We start from the raw sequence: 21,891 nt of genomic DNA, 5'->3' as shown, positions 1-21,891 counted from the left end.
GTGAGTTGCATTCTATCAACACTGTTTGTAGACAACTCTCATTTTAATGGAGAACCAAAGTAAAAACCCAAGGGTATGTTCATTGAGGGGATATATTGATGGCTTTCATGCACGGATAATAATATAATTGTTACTTTGAGTTTGGGCTGTGCGGTTGTCAGGTGGGTACCGTGTTGAACTCGTGAGTAGGTGGATATAAGAATGATTTCCAGGATCTGCTGCTGGGTTTCCACATTGGTTTTTGACAGCCCTGGCCCGGTGGGGGGCTGAGTTAAAAAAAAAAAATCATGAACGGATTGTTGGGTCTGTATAATTATTTTTGTTTTTTTCACCCTTCAGACGTCAGAGAGAAGGACTGGTTCATCCCCTTGAAATGAGATTAGATGCCAGCGGTAAGAAGACAAAGTATGGGGATTCCAAGCAGATGGTCAAAGCATATACACGCTCGGCAGCGGGTCAGGTTATCAATCCAGCAAGCATTCGACCTCTTCCAGTTCTTGCCAAAAGTGTCAACTTCCTTCTGACAAGGTATTATATGTTGCACAAATGTATCTGTTATGTAGATTGTTTGGGTAGGAATTTGTGTCACTGTTGAAGTATAATTGGGAGTCACAGCTCACCTTCCTACTACTACTATAAATGGGTAAGTGCTAACAAAACTCTTGATTGTGAAGAGAACATAAGAGGGTAAGAACAGACCAATTTCTCTCCTCTACTTTTCTAGAACTGAGCATGGGCAGAAAGATAAAGGATTGAATGAACTTGTGTAATTACTCTTTGTTTCATTTCATGCCTGCAAATGACCTCTGTGTAATACATTCCTCCTCCTCTTTACCTGTTCCCTTCTTTCGAAGATATCTCCCTCCTTGTGCCTGTTTTCATGGAGTTAGTTTTGCAGGAGGGTGGAGGGATGTGGAGTGTATTCAGGGATGGAATGGGTGGGAATGATTTGATGCCTTTTCCTTTTTTGCTACCTCCCTTGTAAGGGGGAAAAAGCCTTGGTATATGTATGTATGTATGTAGTTTTGTGGGAGAGAAGAGAAAACTGGATCAGCAGATTGGACAATTAATTCCATTTGCTAAAGGCCAAAGGATGCTACAGGATGGATGGGGTGAAAGGGGCTTTGAACAAAATGGAAATGTATGTTGATCAGGGAAGAGGGGAAGCATGGGATAGCTGTGAGTACAGAATGGTTGTGTATGGATGATATTTTGATGAAGCTCGAAGGGATTTCTCCCCATTTTCTCTATTTTCCACATGATGGGATGAAGTGGGAGGGTCGCCGTGTAAGTGAAACGGCTCTGCTGTGGATGTGCTGTGTCTTGCTGCATTGCTTATGATGTGGACAGGAGACAGGGATGACCCTTCATCCATGAGGAGCTAAGATGGGAGGGAAGCAAAGGTGGTGGGTAGGAGTGGGTGCATGCTTTGACTAGGTACCTTTATTTATATATATATATATATATATATATATATATATATATATATATATATATATATATATATATATATATATATATACATGTATATATATATATGTACAACACTGATTGGGTCCTAGTGACTAGAGATACGTTTTTATCAACCACAATGCACTTTAATTCTAAGCCATCAACATTGTAAGAACCGTGGAGGCACATGCAGAAATTGAAACGTGGTACGCCCAAGGACTCAAACCAACGGCAGCAAGCACGTGACCAGTGCCGTATATATATATATATATATATATATTACAAAGGATTACAAAGGTGGAGCATGCCGACAGGAGACCTTTTGATCCATATCTAGGTTGGATGCGAAAAAAAAAAATCATATTAATAATAAAATAATAATAAAAACTATAATAATGTAAATAACAAATAAAATACATAAATAAATGCATAGGTATAGTTAAATAATAAACAAACAGGTAAATAGTAAATGATAATAAATTGACATATAACTAATAATAAATCAAAATCAGACAGATAAATGATAACAAAACAAAAACAAATAATATAAGATAAATTATAATCATTACAGCATCTTAGGTATTTATCTAAATGATTCTTAAAGCTTCGAACTGAACTACATTGCACTACCTGTGCAGGAAGTTTTTTCCATTCATTAACTACACGTTTGGCAAAGTTGTTTCTACCCACTTCCAAATTGAATCTATTTCCGGACAGTTTGAGACCATTGTTTCTTGTCTGATTCTCATTCAATGTGAAAATTTTGTCAGTTTTGATGTTGTCAATTCCCTTTAAAATCGTAAAGACCTGTATCAAGTCACCTCTAAGTCTACGCTTTTTTAGGGAAAACAGATTCATGTGTTTTAGTCGATTTTCGTATGATTTATTTTTGATATTTGGAATCAGTTTTGTGGCTCGCCGTTGTACTTTTTCCAGTCTGTCAATGTCTTTAATGAGATTCGGTGACCATATGGAAACAGCATATTCCAAATGTGGACGAACTAACGATTTATATGAGTGATGGATATAGAAAGGCTAATGACAGAAATCTGCTTATGTTTCTGCAAGATGTACAGTTGAGAGAATTATCTCCCTGCCGCCTATTTTCAAAACTTGTCTTGTACTGTCAGTGTTTTCTGGTCTCTCCTTTCCTTTCCTTTGAAATACACACCTTGCCCCTCAATATGTCCCTGTGCAATGTTTATGATGTTTTCTTACTTTTATTATTCAATTTTTCATCTTGTTTTATTTTTGTGAATATTTTTCAGTGTTTGCAGCAGACAGAATACACCTTGGTCTCTTATATATTCGTTTGTGAGTGATCGTCTTCGAGCAGTTCGTCAGGATGTTATTGTCCAGGGACTTGGGCATTTAAATGTTGTGCAGGTGTTGCTCCCCACTCTTCGGTTTTTCGTCTATGCACAGTTTAAGTAAGTGTCTGGTGTGATCTATGGTAAATTAGTGTCTATGGTTAAATGAATGTTAGCTTGGATGGGGGTGAGGGAGTATGTATGAGAAATAAATTGATGCAGCCCGAAGGGATTTCTCCCCGTTTTCTCCTTTTCTGCATGAGAGGATAGAGAGGGGTGGCTTGACGATTTAATGAAGTGGCCTTGCTGTGGATGTGCTGTATTTTGCAACATTGCTTCTGACCCAGGGCAGTGGACAAGATGCAGGGATGACCTGTCATCCAGGAGGTGCCAAGATAAGAGGGGGGGAAGAGGGTAGAAGGGAGTAGAGTATGTAGGGGATGGAATGGGTGGGAGTGGTTTCTATGCCTTTTCTTTGGCTACCTCCTGTGGAAAGAGGAAAAAGGCTTTGGTATATGTATGTATGTATGTATATATGATAATGATGATGATAAAAACAAAAGACCATCCAGTGGGCAGAAAAGTTCCATATATTTCAGTGATCATCTTAGCCCATTATGGGTCACTAACCCCATGTTTGTCATGCATTGCATTCCTTCTGGGCCAAGAGACGGGATTCATGGAAGGTAATGCCCCAGTGTTGTAGTTGCACTGAAGTCCTTCTCTCAGGTCAGCAGCAAACCTTTTTGGTCCTTGATTTAGGTCAGGATGGGTGGTTCCTGTTGGCTGGAAGAGGCAAATTAACAGGGCTGCCTTTAAGTTAGGTATGTCCTAAACCAAGCAATTATTTCTTGGCCAACACTGTATGGTCTGCAGCTGTCCCCAATAGTGCTAAGGTGTTGGGTGCATATACTGTCTCATGACCTAATGACTTTTTGGGTGATGAACCTAACACATAGTCTTCACTTATTAAGTGCATTGGTAGATGGGATGTAAGAGTGTGAATCTTCGTGTATGGCATATAGACAAGGGACTACTGGTGGGGATAGGCTTGCAACCTGTCTGTATGAAATTTTACCAAGTCTACTATGTATGCGTTATGTCGCCCTGGCTGTTCAACTTATTCATGGATGGGGTGGTGCGAGAGGTAAATGCAAGGGTAGTGGGCAAGGGATTGGAGATGGTTAAAGAAAATGGAGAAAAGTGGGAGGTGAGCCAGCTGTTGTTTGTGGACGACACTGCGCTTGTGGCAGGATTGGAAGAGGGATTGAGGAAGTTGGTGGCAGAGTTTGGGAAAGTATGTGATAGAAGAAAGCTAAAGATAAATGTGGGTAAAAGTAAGGTGATGAGATGTACAAGGGGTGAAAGTGGCAGTAGACTGGAAGTGAGCATTAAGGGAGAGTGACTGGAGGAAGTGGATAGTTTTAGATACTTGGGTGCAAATGTGGCAGGAAAAGGTGGAGTGAAGGTGGAGGTAGAATGTAGATTGAGAGAAGCGAGTAAATGCCTTGGTGGATTAAAGAGTGTAATGAGGGATAGACATTTGGGAATGGATGCTAAGAGGAGACTGTATGAAGGAGTGATTGTGCCAACAGCACTGTATGGGGCAGAAACATGGAACATAAGAGAAGAAGAAGGAGTTTGAATGTGTTTGAGATGAGGTGTCTGAGAAGTATGATGGGGGTTACTAGGTTAGATAGAGTGAGAAATGAGGAGGTGAGGAGGAGAACAGGGGTGGAAAAGGAGCTGGGAGATAGGGTTGATGAAAGAATATTAGGATGGTTTGGACACATGGAAAGAATGAGTGAAGAAAGACTAGTAAAAGAGGTATGGAAGGCAGATGTGGAGGGAGTGAAGATGAGGGGACGTCTTAGGATGAGGTGGATGGATGGGGTGAAGGCTTTGGGGAAGAGGGGAATGTCTGTTGAGGAAGGACGGGAGAGGACAGAAGACAGGGATGAACAGAGAATGGTTGTATATGGATGATGTTGTGATTGCATGAGGTGGAATGGGCGGGGGGATGGGAGGTGAGGTAGTATGTGTGAGCAAAATTTGACGCAGCCTGAAGGGATTTCTCCCCGTCCTCTCCTTTTATGCAATGGGGGGACGGAGAGGGGGGGTCGCCGATTTAATGAAGCGGCCTTGCTGTGGATGTGCTGTGTCCTGTGACACTGCTTCTGACCCAGGGCAGTGGACGGGGTGCAGGGATGGCCCGTCATCAGGGAGGGGCTCAGATAGGAGGGAGGGTGGAGGGGTGTGAAGTGTATTCAGGGATGGAATGAGTGGAAATGATTTTATGCCTTTCCCTTTTTGGCTACCTCCCTTGTAAGGGGGAAAAAGCCTTGGTATATGTATGTATGTATGTATGTACTATGTAGGCAGTTTAGGTGGTGCAAATGAGGTACATGCATGTTGAGCCAGGCCTGGGGTGAACATCTGATGTGGTCTCCGTGTGAATACCAGGACCATCCTCTCCATCTCCAAGTGATCAATGATGGGTACTTGCATGTGGTGGTACTGCAAGATGGATAACAGCTGCCCATTTTCAAAATCTGTCAACCGCCTTGGACGGGAGGATTGCCGATTTAATGAAGCGGCCTTGCTGTGGATGTGCTGTGTCTTGTGACTGCTTCTGACCCAGGGCAGTGGGCGAGATGCAGGGATGACCCGTCATCCAGAAGGAGTCAAAATAAGAGGGAGGGAGGTGAATGGGGTGGAATATGTGGGGATGGAATGGGTGGGAGTGGATTTTATGCCTTTGTTTTTTGGCTACCTCCCTTGTAAGGGGGAAAAGGCCTTTAGTATATGCATGTATGTCAACCTCCTCAACTCTATCAGGAGGTGGAGCCCTGAGGGGTTGACACTTGGTCTCTGGAATGGGCCCAAGATATATGTGGGGTTGTTCACTGAATGGAAACATATCAGTGTAATTCTTAGTCATTTTAAAGTGTGATTTCCCTGTGGAGTGTTTTTGTGATCTAGAGTATTTTTGTATGGATGAATTTGGGGTTACTGGGACAGATTATTGTAGATGTTTCTGTTGAATACAACTGGGGTTGTTGATTTTTTGTGTTGCATTCAGTGGGCTGCATTTGTGTGATATGGTATGAAGGGTTGTGGTGAGGTTGAAGGACTAGCACAGAACTATGTGCCTTTCTCATGTGATGCTCTATGGCAGCGTTTTCCAACCTTTTCTGACTATAGCACCCCCTGCTGTCATGTCTAAGCACTCCAGCATCCCTATCTTGTTATTAGGAGGATAAAAGAAAGTGAAGTGTACTGCTTGATGATTTATTTTCTTGATTCCTTAGAACTGAAACAAATTGACAGTGTTGTTTGTAGAAGAAATAAGAACACCTTAGGAAAATAAAATAGCATGGAAAAAGTCAAATATGCAGAACTGGGTAATCAGTGATACAGTATCAATGTGATTTTTGTGTGCATCACTTCCCAGCACCCCCTATAATTGATTTCAGCACCCCAGGTTGGGAAACACTGCTTTAATGGAAGAATTTTAGTGTCCTAGTGTAAATGTTCTGTTAGTATTGTTTTAGTGTAATCAATCAATCAATCCATTGCCCCTGGTCTCTCTGCTTTGGTGTGCTGGGCTCAGTGTAGCAAGGAAGGTGCTTGTCTGTCTGTTGCTGGCACAGGTTTTCTCCTCTTTGCTTAAGTTCCAGAAGCCTAAGTAGTCAGGACTCACACACATTAAGTTAGCAATTTCACAGGGTGTTTGGAATTAGGAAGCATTTTGATATGTGAGGTAGAATTAACCCTCCCCTTCTCCACTGTCCCTCAAAGGCTTATAAAAAAAAAAAAAAAAAAAAAAAAAAAAAATATATATATATATATATATATATATATATATATATATATATATATATATATACATTTAAATTTCATATGAATCATGTTTGAATAATGGCAGAGTTTGGATGTGGGAGTGTTTGATGTAATCAGATCCTAATGCTTTATGTACACACCCACTTCATAAGCAAATAATACCCATTGAACCACCCCTTCTATCATGGCACCTCAGGGATGAAGGGTTGTTCTGTCTACTTTGACACTGCTTGTGTCGGAGACAATGCATCAAGATCCCAGCTCTTCCATAGTTAGGCCTTACAACCAGAAGAGGCTGGATGACCGCATTGTGAACAGCTGCCCAGGATGTAACACTTCACCCCATACCATTCATCACATAATGGAAGACTGCATTATACACAATCATGCACGCAAACAACACAACATGTTGGTCATCTCACTTCTCACCCTGACGACCGACGCACCATTCGACGTAAGAGACACTTTCCCACAGACTCAGACTATATACCCTTCATAGACAGTCAGACAAAACTCATAATACATAGTCTCAAGCACTCATCTGCCTGTGGCCCTGATAACATAAGCAACATCCACCTAAAACACATTGGACCACAAGGTATACACGCACTCACAAACATTGCAAACTACAGCTATTCACACAACACTATACCCAACATCTGGAAGCATGGTAAAATAATCACCATTCCAAAACCGAACAAAGACCCAACAATCCCAACATCGCACCGTCCAATCACACTTCTCTGCACCCCCTCTAAAGTCACTGAACGCCTAATACTTAAACTTGTCACACAACATATTCCCCTTGCTGACTCACAACACGGTTTTAGGCCACTACACTCCACAAACACTCTTCTGACAAACCTCACACAAAGAATTTTAGATGGCATCAATTCAGATAGGCCCCACCAAAGAACACTTCTTACAAAATTAGACAGTAAAGTTTTTGATGCTATCACCTGCCAAAATCTAACAAAATATATAACAGCGACATGCACAATAACACAAAAAGATGGCTGTCCAATTATCTGGCAGACAGGAATGCTTATGTGTCATATAATGGCCAGTCATCGCACATCAGAAACATTAAGAATGGAGTACCACAGGGCTCGGTTCTATCCCCCACACTATTTAATCTATACATGCATGACTTACCCACGCCAGACACCTCAGAAATACAAATCTCTTCCTACGCAGACGACATAACAATCACATGCACACATCGTAACACAGACAAAGCTGCAGAAATAATCCAGCCATACCTTGATACACTCAACATTTGGTTCATCGCAAACAGACTCAAAATAGCTCCAACCAAATCTACAGCAACACTTCTCACCAACTGGACAAAAGAACACAAATACATACCTCATCTCTACATCAACAACACTCTAATACCACACACAAACACACCGAAAATTCTTGGTGTAACATACGATACATCCATGTCTTTCAAACAACACATCACAAACATAAAAATCAAATGCACACCCAGACTTAACGCACTTAAGTCAATCACTGGAACAACATTTGGACAAAACAAAGAAAATAATATAACAATATACAAACAATGCATACGCTCAGTGTTGAATTATGCGAGTCCTGCATGGGCTCCTAATCTCAGTGAGACACACCACAACACCCTTCAAATCATACAAAACAAAGCCCTAAAAACAATTACAGGCTGCACAAATACAACACCTACAGACCATTTACACCATGAAACAAAAGTCCTCAAAGTCAAGGACCACCTCGACATGAGAGGCACACAAACACTTGCCGCAGCCACCACAAACACATTACACCCGCTACACTACATGGCAGAACACCCACACACACCAAGAAACATTAAAACAACACCCAAAGTACTTTATCATGCACAGATACTCTCTTCTCTTCCTCCACAACCACCAAATACCAGGCTCCGGAAACATATTCATAATCATATCACTCACCGCTCCATTAACACACTGAAAGACAACACACTGCTGCATGCCAGACCCCCTGATATCCACCCTTCTGAATCCTCTCTCCCACGAAAGGACAGAATCCACTTGGCCAGACTGCGGTGCGGTCACCACCCAGCACTTCTAAGCTACCAGAAGAGGCTGGATGACCGCATTGTGAACAGCTGCCCAGGATGTAACACTTCACCCCATACCATACAACACATAATGGAAGACTGCATTATACACAATCATGCACGCAAACAACACAACATATGCTCTATAAAGGATTTGTGGGAAAACCCAGTTTCGGCTGTGGCATTCCTTGGGGAGACGGGACTGCTCGGACAGACAGTCTAGGGAACGACAACAACAACAACAACAACACAACATACACTCTATAAAGGATTTGTGGGAAAACCCAGTTTCGGCTGTGGCATTCCTTGGGGAGACGGGGACTGCTCGGACAGACAGTCTAGGGAATGACAACAACACCAACAACCAGATTTGGTTTACTCCCAAAGCTTCATTTTATGACAACCCCTGCTATCCATTGTCCACTTTATGGATTTTGTTCTTCTTCTGAAGTTTCAAATTTGTCAAGAACCCTCTCAGACTGTAACTACGTAAAATCATGTTTAGTCGGAACATCATCCATAAAGTGAATCGTTGTGTGAAAGGGTTGTTGTTGTCATTCCCTAAACTGTCTGACTGAGCAGTCCTGTCTCCTTAAGGAATACCATAGCTGGAATGGGGTTTTCTCACAAATTCCTTATAGAGTAATATGTAAATATATTGTGTTGGCATGGAGACGGGGTGAGGGAGTATGTATGAGAAATATATTGACCCAGCCCGAAGGGATTTCTCTCCATGTTCTCCTTTTCTGCATGAGGGGACAGAGAGAGGGGGCGGGGGTCACCGATTTAATGAAGTGGCCTTGCTGTGGATAGGTTATGTCTTGCGACAGTGCTTCTGACCCAGGGCAGTGGACAAAATGCAGGGATGACCCGTCATCCAGGAGGTGCCAAGATAAGAGGGAGGGGAGTGGAGTAGGTGGGGGATGGAATGGGTGGGAGTGGTTTCTATGCCTTTGTTGTTTGGCTACCTCCCTTGTAAGGGGGAAGGAGCCTTTGGTATATGTATGTATATTGTGTTGGCATGGATGATTGTGTAAAATGCAGTCCTCCATGTGAAGTGGTTGTGTGCTTACCAGTATGTATTAGGGCAGGTCTGAACATTGTCAGTATGTGTGAAAAATTGCTCTTTACATGGTCTTGTTATGGTAGAATTAGTTTGGTAGAAAGTGCATTTAGAAACTGAGAGAATTCAAGAAGAAAACATGTTTTCATTATTTTGTGTATTTATTTTTATTTTTCATTTATTTATTTGTTTATTTATTTTTTCTTCCCTTTCTCTCCAAGTTGATTATGCTGTCATGGGATAGTGATAACTAATATAAATAAACATTTGTTTTACATATTTTCTGCAGGATACTATAATCCTCACAGGATTGTTTCTACTTCTATAATGTACTAAGGTTTATGAACCAAACTCATACTTATTTTGTATTATATTATTCTTGTTTTCAGAATGAGCGAACATGATTTGTGTGATTTTGACCCGCACCTCAACACCACACAACTTAGAGAAACCCTGCAGACTCTATTAGCAATTTATAAAGATAATGAAATCCTGTCGGCCAATCGTCAAGGGCACTCACAACGACGGAGATTGTATCAAGATAGCTTTAAAAGTTCAGCAGAGAGCGGGAGTTTTGAAAAAAGTGAAGATAGAAGCGAAACTTTAGAGAAAGTAGATCGAGTTACTCCAATACCATTAGAAATTAATTTTACTGGACTCGATAATCCTGTAAGTGTTGAAGAAGATAACAGAAGTGGGGATAAGGATGAAATCCACCAGATGACTGAGAGGGAGGAGATAGAAGCCATCAATTTGCTGGTCAATTTGGGAAGTGCAGAAGCAGTGACAAGATGCATAGAACTGCGAGAGGAAATTAGGTAAGCTGTTGACAACTTGTTCTGTTAGAGGGCTAGAGGGCAGCACTGTGGATGAACTAACACTAGGGGGGGAATGAGGTGCAATTTTTCACAAAGTTTAAGTAGAAAGGAGTGAAAGGGATGTGTGCAGTGGGAGTGATAAGGTGGAGAATCAATCAATCAATCAATCAATCAATCTCTCTCTCTCTCTCTCTCTCTCTCTCTCTCTCTCTCTCTCTCTCTCTCTCTCTCTCTCTCTCTCTCTCTCTCTCTCTCTCTCTCTCTCTCTCTCTCTCTCTCTCTCTCTCTCTCTCTTCTCTTCTCTTCTCTTCTCTTCTCTTCTCTTCTCTTCTCTTCTCTTCTCTTCTCTACTTCTCTACTTCTCCATTTCTCTGCTCCTTCCACTCTTTCTTCCCTCCTGTCTCCTTCCTTTTCTCCCACAAGGATCTAGAAAAGAAGCTCTAAACAAAGTTTTCCTTGTTTCTGTCTGGCTGAGGAGTTGACCTCCACTAAGTCAACCTTTCAGCTGCCAAGAAAAAAAAATATGGACTGACCAGTAGGTGAATAGAAATAGAAGTAGCTCCCATTGCTATCCTGCTGTGCTCTCTCTCTCTCTCTCTTGCTCTTTTTCTCTTTTTTCTTTTCCTTTTTCTTTTTCTCTTTTCTTTTTCTTTGTCATTTTCTTGATCTTTTCTCTATTTTTCTTTCTTTTTCTTTATCTCTTTCTCCCCTTTTCTGTTTCTTTTTCTGTTTGTCTTTCTCTTTGTTTCACTTTTTCTCTCTCATTATCTCTCTCTCTCCCCATATTCTCTCATTCTTGCTCTTTTTCACTTCTTTTTCTTTCTTTTTCTTTCTCCTATCTCTTTTTCTTTCTCCTTTCTTTTTCTTTTTCTTTTTTCTTTACCTTGCTCTGTCTTTCTTTTTCTTTCTTTTTCTCTTTTTCTTTCTCCCTTTTTATCTTTCTTTTTCTGTTTGTTTCTCTTTCTCTTTTTCTCTCTTTTTCTGTTTCTCTCCCCTTTTCTCTCATTCTTTTTCTCTCTCCTTTTCTCTCTTTCTCCGTCTCTATCTCTCTCTGTCTCTCATACACTCGTATGACATTTCAAACCCATCCATGTTTGCAAGACAAATAGGGCTCCTATATGTTTCCTGAAGCGGCCTTGCTGTGGATGTGCTGTGTCCTGCGACACTGCTTCTGACCCAGGGCAGTGGACAGGGTGCAGGGATGACCCGTCATCTAGGAGGTGCTAAGATGGGAGGGAGGGTGGAGGGGTGTGGAGTGTTTTCGGGGATGAAATGGGTGGGAATGTTTTTGTACCTTGTCCTTTTTGGCTACCCCCCTGGTAAGGGGGAAAAAAGCCTTGGTATATATATGTATGTATGTATGTATGTATATGTTTCCTTTTTCACTGCTACCATTGATAGGTCTAGTGCATCTTATTTTGAGGAATGCCATCACCAGTACTCCTTCCTTTTTTTCACACTTCCTTGAAAAGAAAGATGTATTTATCTAGTTGTATTATACGGGAAGGGAGCTATGCTCGTAGTGACCTGTCTTTGTATCTTTCAGCATCAAGTGTTTTTAGAATTATGCTCCCAAACACCATACCTTTTAACCTCTTCACTCCGGGGCACATCGCACGTCTGGCAGCATTAGCTGCCCGACGTGCGATGTTGCGTCATAATAATTGCATTATAAAAAATAAAGTCAGTTCTCAGTTGTTCGTTCTCTTTCACCCGTGAATTTTGATAACCATAGAAAATCTGATGAAGCCAGTTTAGAGAGAATGGAGGTTACGTAGGTATGACTACAATAAATATAATCAAGACACCAACGTCGGCATCATCGCATACCCACTTGCTCCTCATGACGCCTACGTAGGTGTCACCATATGGAAGTGGTTAATAGTATATCCCAACACTTACACAGTTCTGGTTTATAGTATTTCAGATTTACTCCACACCTCAGTAACTAACCCACTCATATAACCTTATCCCACAGTTTCATTATACAGATTGACCTCTCATTAACGGATATCGGATGCAACGGACAAAATCCACTGGTCCGGTCAGAAATGCACTGGTCCGGTCTGACATTCAAAATTTCGCGGGTAGGGTGAATGTGTCCGTTAGTTCGGCGTTTGTCTGCTGAGTGGCTGATGGTGTGATGGCGTACACTTTGTTTTGTTTACTAGTTAACAAGATCGTGATCGGTGTGGACGTTTGGACGTTTATTAGCTGTGTTTGCGGTGTTTTTGGTGATCTCCCCTCAATACACACACACACAAAAACCACTCCAAATCAACGGATTATTCACATCAATGGACACCATTACCCCACTTTTAGTCCGTTAATAAGAGGTCAATCTGTAGTCTTTGATTTCTGTGTAAAGTTGTCCTCAAGGATACAGTGGAACCTGGACTGACCAACTAAATTCGTTCCGTGACTCCTTCCTTAAACTGAAATGGTCGCTAACCGAAAGAAGTATGGCAAATGCACCAAAACACTACTGAGCTGGTGGGATTGTGTGTGTACAAGTGTGTGGATATCTTTGTACCCCAAAGTATTTTTCATTAACAGAGACAATTGTTCACAAAACTTCATTAAACGATGTGTTCATTAAATGGGGCGTCCATTATCAGAGGTTCAACTGTAAGTGCTAATGAATTGTTGTTGATAAAATACATTCTATTTTTCTTTCACCTGTATTGTTAGTTTTGAACTGTAGGTGCTTATATTATTTTAATTTTTTATTTTAATGACCAATTATTAGTAAAGGAACACATGTACAGTCAGGAGCAAATGCTTTGACCTACACTACAGTGTTCACAATGTTAAAACTATTATTTTTGTCGAGTATGTGATATAATGAAGCAGCCTTGCTGTGGATGCGCTGTGTCTTGTTGCATTGCTTCTGACCCAGGGCAGTGGATAAGATGCAGGGATGACCCATCATCCAGGATGAGCCAAGAAAAGAGCGAGGGAGGGAGTGGTGGTGATTGGGAGTGGAGTGGGTGTGGATGAAATGGGTGGGAGTGGAATTATGCCTTTTGATTTTGGCTACTTCCCTTGTAAGGGGAAAAAAGCCCTTGGTAAGTATGAGATACATTATCCTATGTAGTGTTTATCTTACAGTTTGGTAATTTCAAAAACTTTTGCTTGTGACTGTGTGTGTTGTTGAAAGTTCATAAGGTGGTAAAGGTGCCTCTGGATGCTTGCTGTGCTACATTGTTCTTAATTTTTTATTTCAGGTCATCACCGATGGTGCAGATATGCTTAGATATCAGCCTGTCTTGGATTCTTGGGAACTACATTAGAGTGTTGAAACAACTTGTTCTCCTACCACCTATTTTAGCTTGTGCCATATACCTACACATCACTAAAGTCCAAAGGTATTTAATTTCAGTTCTCTGGTTATATGCTCTTTGTTTACTTTGCCATACTGTTTAGATTTTGTTTTAGCAAATTACATGGATAGATTCCTGTATTCAGAATCTATCTGTCTCTGTGCCAAGAGACTCTTCCCCCTCATAAAGGAGGTAGTCAAGTCAAAGGCATTTACCCACTCCCACCCAGCTATGATAAAGGTATAAATTGTTAAATGTAGCGAGAGATGTAACCCCTTTTGGTGAATGAAACTACTTGGTGGTAGTTACAGTTAGTTAAGGGAGGTGTACCCTTTGGGGACGGAGAAGTTTGTGTGAAATAAGGCACTTGACATCATCTAGAACTAATATCATTCATGAAATAAGAGTTGAATTGCTAAGTGGTTATGTTCACCATCTGATGAAATGAGTTTTAGTATTCTATATATATACCTAAAGGCTTCATCCCTTATAAGATAGGTAGCCAGTCAATGCATACACCCATCCTCCAACCATCCCACACCACATGTTCTAGTAATTTTTTTGTTTTGCTTTTAGGTATGCATTAGGTGTAATGAGCGTTGCATACAGTAGCAAGGGATTGACATGGAAGCTGTCAGATGTACAGAAACTGTTGTTATTTCCTTCCACCAATGCCGTCATTCAAGCCTGCCAAAGCTATGGTGTTATTGTTAAAGAGGGGAACGTCAGCTTTGCCAAGGGTGGTTTCAAATGGGATGCACCATTGGTAAGTCTGATTTTGTGATCAGGAAAGGTTAATTTTCTCACAGTTGTTGCAGGAAATCCCATATTCAGGTAAGGTTCCTATGCTTTATTTTATTTATTTTTTCTTCTTCATAAGTTTTTGTGGATAAAGTGCTTGCAGGAAATCCTATGTTCAGTTAAGGTTTCTATGCATTTTTTTCATTTTTTTTTCTTCTTCATAAGTTTGTGTGGACAAAGTGCTTGATACAATTTCTTTTCTTCAACAGGTCTCACATGCAAAGTTGCCATGGTTAGAGAAAAGTATCGAGGAACTTTCTCTTAGCGAGTTCCTGCTGCAGTGTGGAACATGTCATACACAGTAGATAGGATTGCACTCTAATCTCGTGTTACGCAACACCTGAAGTCTCGGGTGAAATGGTGTATTAACTCTTAAATAGCTGAGGGTTCTCTCAGCTGAAAAAAGTAGTCTGGCAATAATCGTAGAATCTATACAAGTCTGACTACTGCTGCTGTTCAGAAATGATGGGTATCATTTAAGAGTTATTCAATCAGTGTATTAATCCTTAAACAGTGTGTGAGCCTTTGGCTGGATAGAGTCATCTGAAGATAGTTATAAAACTTATACAAGGCCAATTGCCATTGTTTAAGGGTTAATTCCATCTTCTTTGTGGACCCAAAGGTCTCCTGTTTGTTCCATCTTCCACTATATATTATTGTCGCAGTCTTTGAACTGCAGTTGTGAATTATTTATGCTTGATATAGTGCACCTTTTCATTTTGAAAAAGATACTCAAGATAAGATTGTGGTGAAGTTTAGCTACTTTATTTTTGTTTATGGAAAATATTTTTATATAACTTAGGTTTGTATTCCTTATTTAAATATGTTGTAGAACATTTAGCCATGATAGTCAGTGGCATCTCAAAGTAATCCGAATTTGTAGTGAATGCGTGTGGATATATAATAGCCCAGCTGGTTTCATGTTGAGAAATTGAGACATTTTGTTGTTTAGAGAAGATAATTAAAGAGTGATGAGCCATTTGCTGTGAATCAGATTATTAATTTATGCTCTAAATGAGTGTGCAGTTATGGAAAGAATTTATCTTCCTCAATGATTATAGGAAATAGCTAATGCACTCGAGTACCTTGAGGGCACCTGTTTATTTGGCTAGCCTGACTATTTTATTTTTTTTGTCCATTTTAATCCTTTAATCAAGATAGCACAAGCATTTTGGAAATAGTTTTTGCACAATGATAATAATTGTTACCTCGAGGTTTTACAGCTGGAAACTCAGTCTTACAACAGTAGGGAAGAGTTCTGAAACCCACCTTTAGATCTCCTTCAACTGCTTTCCATTTTGTTGCAGTGCATGGCTTTCTGTGTCACCAACTTAGAGCTTTAGGAGGAGGCGAGGTGTCACTGATCAGCTCTCTTGGAGCGGAAATTGGAGAAATAATTAAAGTTGACAGAGAAGTCTTGGGCTTGCTTTGGAGACAGTGTCAGCCATTCAGCATTGTACCTCCAATTGGAGAGGAAGGTGTTGGCTGGTTTTGAAGATGGGTAACAGAGGGGGATGATTCTTTCTAATGCTCATCTCACAGACACACTGAAAACAACAAAATATATCCTTAAGTGACTGGTGGGCCAATCTGGTGGCTGTGGGTTTCCTTGAAGCTGGGTTGATTGATTGATCCATCTTACAGGGCCGCATGATTGGTTCCTATTTTTACATATCATACACAGTTGAATTAAGGAAGGGATAAATAAGTACTTGCAATAGGTGGTCCTGTAAGATGGATGGATGTCTGAGGAAATAATTTCTCCTGCTTCGACACCCACCATTTGTTCTCAAGATGTCCGCCAACCTCAGCCATATTTCTTCCAACTTTTCATTTAAAGAGAGCTGACAACCAGTGATTACTCATCTCCTTCCACAGAGCATTAGGTTTCATTGCTAGGAGGGTAACGAATAGAAGTGCAGAGGTAATTATTAAACTCTATCTAGCGATAGTTGGACCCATCCTTGACTATGCAGTACAGTTTTGGTCTCCATCCTACAGAATGGACATCAATTCACTAGAATCAGTACAGAGAAGAATGACCAAAATGATACATGGACTCAGAAATTTGCCTTATGAAGAGAGGCTTAGGCACCTTAACTTACACTCTCTGGAAAGATGCAGAGTGCGGGGTGATCTCATAGAGGTGTTCAAGTGGATCAAAGGCTTTAACAAGGGTGATGCAAACAAGGTCATCATCATAGAACAACAGGACAGGACTCGCAGTAATGGTTATAAACTGGACAAATTTAGATTTAAGAAGGAAATAGGCAAGAATTGGTTTACTAATAGGGTGGTTGACGAATGGAATAAACTTAGTAACCATGTAGTAAGCGCTGAAACTATCAGTTGTTTTAAGAAACGATTAGACAACTTTATGGATGGGGATGACAGGTGGTGATGGATACAGAGCTGCCTAGTGTAGGCCTTATGGTCTCTTACATTCTCCTTCATTCTTATGTTCTTATGTTCATGCCAGTGCCATAGAAACTGTCCCATTCTTATACATCACAAGCATCAGTCCAGAGTTTCTTCCTAGAGCGATCTATGGGAGGGTCTGAGGGCCACTTCCAACCATTGTGGGGATATGGGTTTCCAGTCAGTGAAACTTTAGCCAACAGTTATGATTATTAATCAAGGAAGCCACACAAAAAGGAACAGTGTACCTTTTCTATATCTCATCAGGACCCACAATAACAAAACAGTTATGATTATTAACAGTACAAAACAGTTATGATTATTAATCAAGGAAGCCACACAAAAAGGAACCGTGTACCTTTTCTATGTCCCATCAGGACCCACAATAGATTGTACAAAACAGTTATGATTATAAATCAAGGAAGCCACACAAAAAGAAACATTGTACCTTTTCTATGTCCCATTTGGACCCACAATAGATTGTACAAAACATTTATGATTATTAATCAAGGAAGCCACACAAAAAAGGAACAGTGTACCTTTTCTCTGTCCCATCAGGACCCACAGTAGATTGTACAAAAATGAGGAACCTAGTTTCCATGATTACAGTGTAATGATGTCAACACTTTGTACCCTTGGTCAGCCTCCAAGCTGGACAAAGTTGCATGGCAGAAGCTGGAAAATATTAGTAAACTATGCTACATTCTAATAGGTACTAGGGACAACCTAGGTGTGGAGGTTTCTCTGTAGCTGAATTTTTTTTTTGACAAAGAAAACATTTACAGTTTATACCACTGTATTCAAGGAGCTAGGTATTGATTAGTACTTTAGAGGAATATTCATACTAACAAGAACATTTGAAGTTATGGAAATATATGTAACTTCCACAGCATGGGTACTGTCCCATATTGATTTAGATTGTTTGGTATTAGGCAGAACAGAACCTATAAGTATGTCAGTTTAGTGGAGGTGTCAATCCAGATGGTGTTTACCTGTCAGATGAAAGGGCATACACTATCAGGATAAAACAGTTTGCCATAATGAAATCTATAGAGTGTACCATGGTGCCAAAGTATGAGTTATAGTATGAAAGACATCCATATAGCAAATGGCTATATAGCTCAAGTTTCGGACTTTTCAGTAATTTGCATTACTTTTGCTAATACTCTTCTTGATTTCAATATTTTTTAGACAATTTCAGGATCTCAACAGCATTTGTCCTTTCTGATACAAAGAAGAATGGCAATTTTCTAGAATCTTCAGGATATTTTCTGTAAGAAGAATGGGAATGGGTGAAGTATATGTGCCAGGTTAGTTACGTGGTAATTTGTTCAATGTTCAAACTTTTCATTGTAGAATCTTTTCTATGAATTTGTGATATATGAATTCATTTGAGGTTCAAACTTCTCATGATAAGTATTCCTCCTTGAAGTTGTGATAATTTCATTTGATAGTTTTCAAACTTTATGATTGTATATATTTTTCTTGAATTTATGACTGTTTGAAAATGTCACAGACAAAATGATCAGTTAATATATTTCTTTGAGTATGTGGTCCTCTATGTAAAAAATTTTGTTTTTGTCAGAGAATATCTTTTCCATTAAGGTTACAAACACGAGTTAAAGTAAATTTAGCTACACTCATGTTTGCTTTTAAGCATTTAAAGATGTATATGTGATAGTGAATAATGCCTCTTTGGATGCATTCTAGTTTACAACATGTTTTAATGATGAGTTTGTATATACAGATGTACAAAAATGTGTAGCAAAAAATATTTTAAATTCTGGTAGATTGTACCCTGTACCCATATTCACTCTTTTCTTTTTCTTCTAGTCTTCTCTGTCTTCTCTATTAAAAATATGCAAGATTTGGAAGTCTCCAAAGTTTGGAACAAAAAATAGTTATCGGAAATATTTAGAAATACAAAAGGCTCTTCTTAGGTGGGACCTTTCGTAATTGGAATTTTCCAATTCCTGGAATGATGAATGGGAGAAGTTGGAAAAGGCAGCAATTTCAAGAGAACTGAGATGGATTTGTTTACTTTTTTATTTTTTATTTATTTATTTATTTATTTTTCATTTATTTTTTTAAACTGTCAAATTTCTAGAATAATTGGAAATCTGGAGAATAATTTTTCATTTTACATTTTTGGAAATTTATTCCAAAAAGTTCTTAGGGTTTAAAACTCGGAGAGAGATGTTCCTTTCAAAGTACAGTAAACTCGCGCTTATCCGAACACGTTTTAACCGAATAATTGCATTAACCGAACATTTTCTCAATACGGTAGCCATTGCTTTAACCGAAAGTATTTGGATCTCAACCGAACATTCAAACACCCCGCCGCCTCTTCCGCCACCCCCGCGCCACCCGCAAGCTTCACCAAGTGCTCACACGGTGGCAGCACACTCCATGTTTACACCTGATCGGCTGTTTGGCGGTACATACATTCGTGAGTCCTCTCGGTTACGATACAGTATCACAAGCTCTCCTTAAACATTTTCTCTTTATACTCTATAGAATATGTTTATGAACTATTATAAGCATTTCCATGTGTACGTTAAGTTTACAGGTACGAATATTGCAGCTGACATTACCACATACAAAGTCGGATTAACCGAACATTTCGATTAATCGGACATTTCAAATCCCCCTTGGAGTTCGGATAAGTGGAAGTTTACTGTAAAGCAGTTTTGGTTATGACTATGAAACCTGAAGACATTAAATGCTACATAGTGAGCATATTTCACAAAAAATTGATATATAATTAACTCTTGAGTTATGTTAGCGTTACATTTCTTAATAGGTTGCACGTCACAAAATTGCACATTTGAAACAAATATTTCCCTTTAGAAGTTTTTCAAGAGAGGGGGTTGATATGTCCATGGACTGGAAAATGCGTATCTATTTAAGGGGTATGCTACTCAGATGATTATTCATGCATGGGTAAATTGAATAAATAATATAAATAAGTTTGTTTTACTTGCACTATAGACACTATTTATTTGTATGCATTGTCTACAAAGCACAACCAAGTTATAGAATACAGAAAGCTATCCACAAAAGTCAAAAAATGCTAATGCATCCAAGAAGTGTTTATGGAACTAACATTTTTGGAGTTTGTCATAAAAAAAAAGGGGGGGGGGTGACAAATGTCATCACTGCAGTGAACCACCCACAAAGACTATACCACCATGTCAAACCAGCACAACAACAATAAAAAAAGAAAAAAAAATTAAGAGAATAAGAGAAGGACAGTACATACAATAGAACATAAGGGATCTTCACCATTGCACCCCTAGCAATTAATTTATTATTTGTGGTGAAAAAATATTTAGTAACCCTTGCCATATACTTTAAAAGTGTACTCTTTATCTACTTGAAGAAACTTCAATAAGTGAAATGTACATTCAGTAAAGACTTTGTCCCCAGATGGTGTTTATTCTGTCAAAAACTGTCAACAGTTGCTTTCTTAAATGTGGCCTGGTATGGTTAGTGCATAGATGCATGGCATGGGTTTTTGAAATCACTGTTATGAGTTACTCCACTAGCCTAAACCACATTAAGTTGAAAAAGATATGTATCTCAAATAAATATACATTAATTTTAACTCGTGTTAAAAACTTGTAAAACTCGCATAACTCAAGAGTTAAATGTACAGTGGGGGGCAAAAACTTAGGCACCAGTGTAAAAATAATAAATTTCCTCAAATAACCTACATTATCAGGTACTTACTAGCTCTAGTACTTTGTTGGACATCCCTTTCTCTTGATACATTCTCGGAGATGTTTAGGGACAGATGCTGCAAGATTTTGAAGCCACACAAATATCCTTGATGGCTACCTCCAGCTTGGGGATTGATGAAGTGTCGCGCTCATGTAACTTATCATTTGTGAGTGCCCAGAGGTTCTCAATTGGGTGAATTACCTGGCCAATCTTTTATACACTCCACATCGTAGAATGCAAACCATTCTTTAATGAGTTTAGCGGTGTAGCATGGTGCACCATCCCGCATGAAGAATAAAACAGTCCTCCAAATGGTTATTAAATAGCTCAAAATATCGGTCTACATTCAGAGTTACATTTTTTGGTAGTATTGCTAATGATCCCACACCATGGTAGCCAAAAGCACCCCAAACCATCAGTGTACCATCGTCCTGGCAGTGATTCTTTGGACCCAAATTTCACACATGGTAAAGTAAAACATCCTGATTCACTGATGGTTTGGGGTGCTTTTGGCTACCATGGTGTGGGATCATTAGTGAAACTACCAAAAAATGTAACTGAATGCAGACCGATATTTTGAGCTATTTGATAACCATTTGGAGGACTGTTTTATTCAGTGCAAAACATATGTTTTCATGCAGGATGGTGCACCATGCCACACTGCTAAACTCATTAAAGAATGGTTTGCATTCTGTGATGTGGAGTATATAAAAGATTGGCCAGGTAATTCACCTGATTTAAACCCAATTGAGAACCTCTGGGCGCTCATGAAAGATAAGTTACATGAGCGCGACACTTCATCAATCCCCAAGCTGGAGGTAGTCATCAAGGATATTTGGAAGAATATGGACCCTGTGTGGCTTCAAAATCTTGCAGCATCTGTCCCTAAACATCTCCAAGAATGTATCAAGAGAAAGAGGTGTCCAACAAAGTACTAGACAGCTGATAATGTAGGTTATTTGAAGAAATTTATTATTTTTACTCTGGCACCTAAGTTTTTGTCCCCCACTGTATATAATCTGTAGGAGTTCTTCTAAACATCTTATGTTTTACTTTT

General features: G+C 39.6%; 1 protein-coding gene across 3 annotated transcripts in view; it reads left to right on the top strand.

Annotated features, from left to right (window-relative positions):
• Positions 1-20,080, top strand: part of LOC143020756 (SAC3 domain-containing protein 1) — a 31,874-nt gene extending 11,794 nt beyond the window's left edge. The window contains exons 3-8 of one of the 3 annotated variants that reach the window (XR_012965928.1): positions 340-528; positions 2,721-2,882; positions 10,141-10,569; positions 13,797-13,937; positions 14,469-14,726; positions 14,903-20,080. Coding sequence is in view for 2 of the 3 variants with exons in the window: in XM_076177479.1 (XP_076033594.1) it covers positions 340-528; positions 2,721-2,882; positions 10,141-10,569; positions 13,797-13,937; positions 14,469-14,658; positions 14,903-14,998 (1,207 nt within the window). In the remaining variant the exon portion in view is untranslated. The remainder of the gene's footprint in view (positions 1-339; positions 529-2,720; positions 2,883-10,140; positions 10,570-13,796; positions 13,938-14,468; positions 14,727-14,902) is intronic. The other 2 variants (XM_076177479.1, XM_076177481.1) reach the window with 2 other exon arrangements.
• Positions 20,081-21,891: the final 1,811 nt, after the last annotated feature.

The sequence above is a fragment of the Oratosquilla oratoria genome, chromosome 40 (genome assembly GCF_046742065.1).
Source record: "Oratosquilla oratoria isolate Oo_2021 chromosome 40, ASM4674206v1, whole genome shotgun sequence".
Lineage (NCBI taxonomy): Eukaryota > Metazoa > Arthropoda > Malacostraca > Stomatopoda > Squillidae > Oratosquilla > Oratosquilla oratoria.
This window is presented reverse-complemented; position numbering and strand designations above follow the sequence as displayed.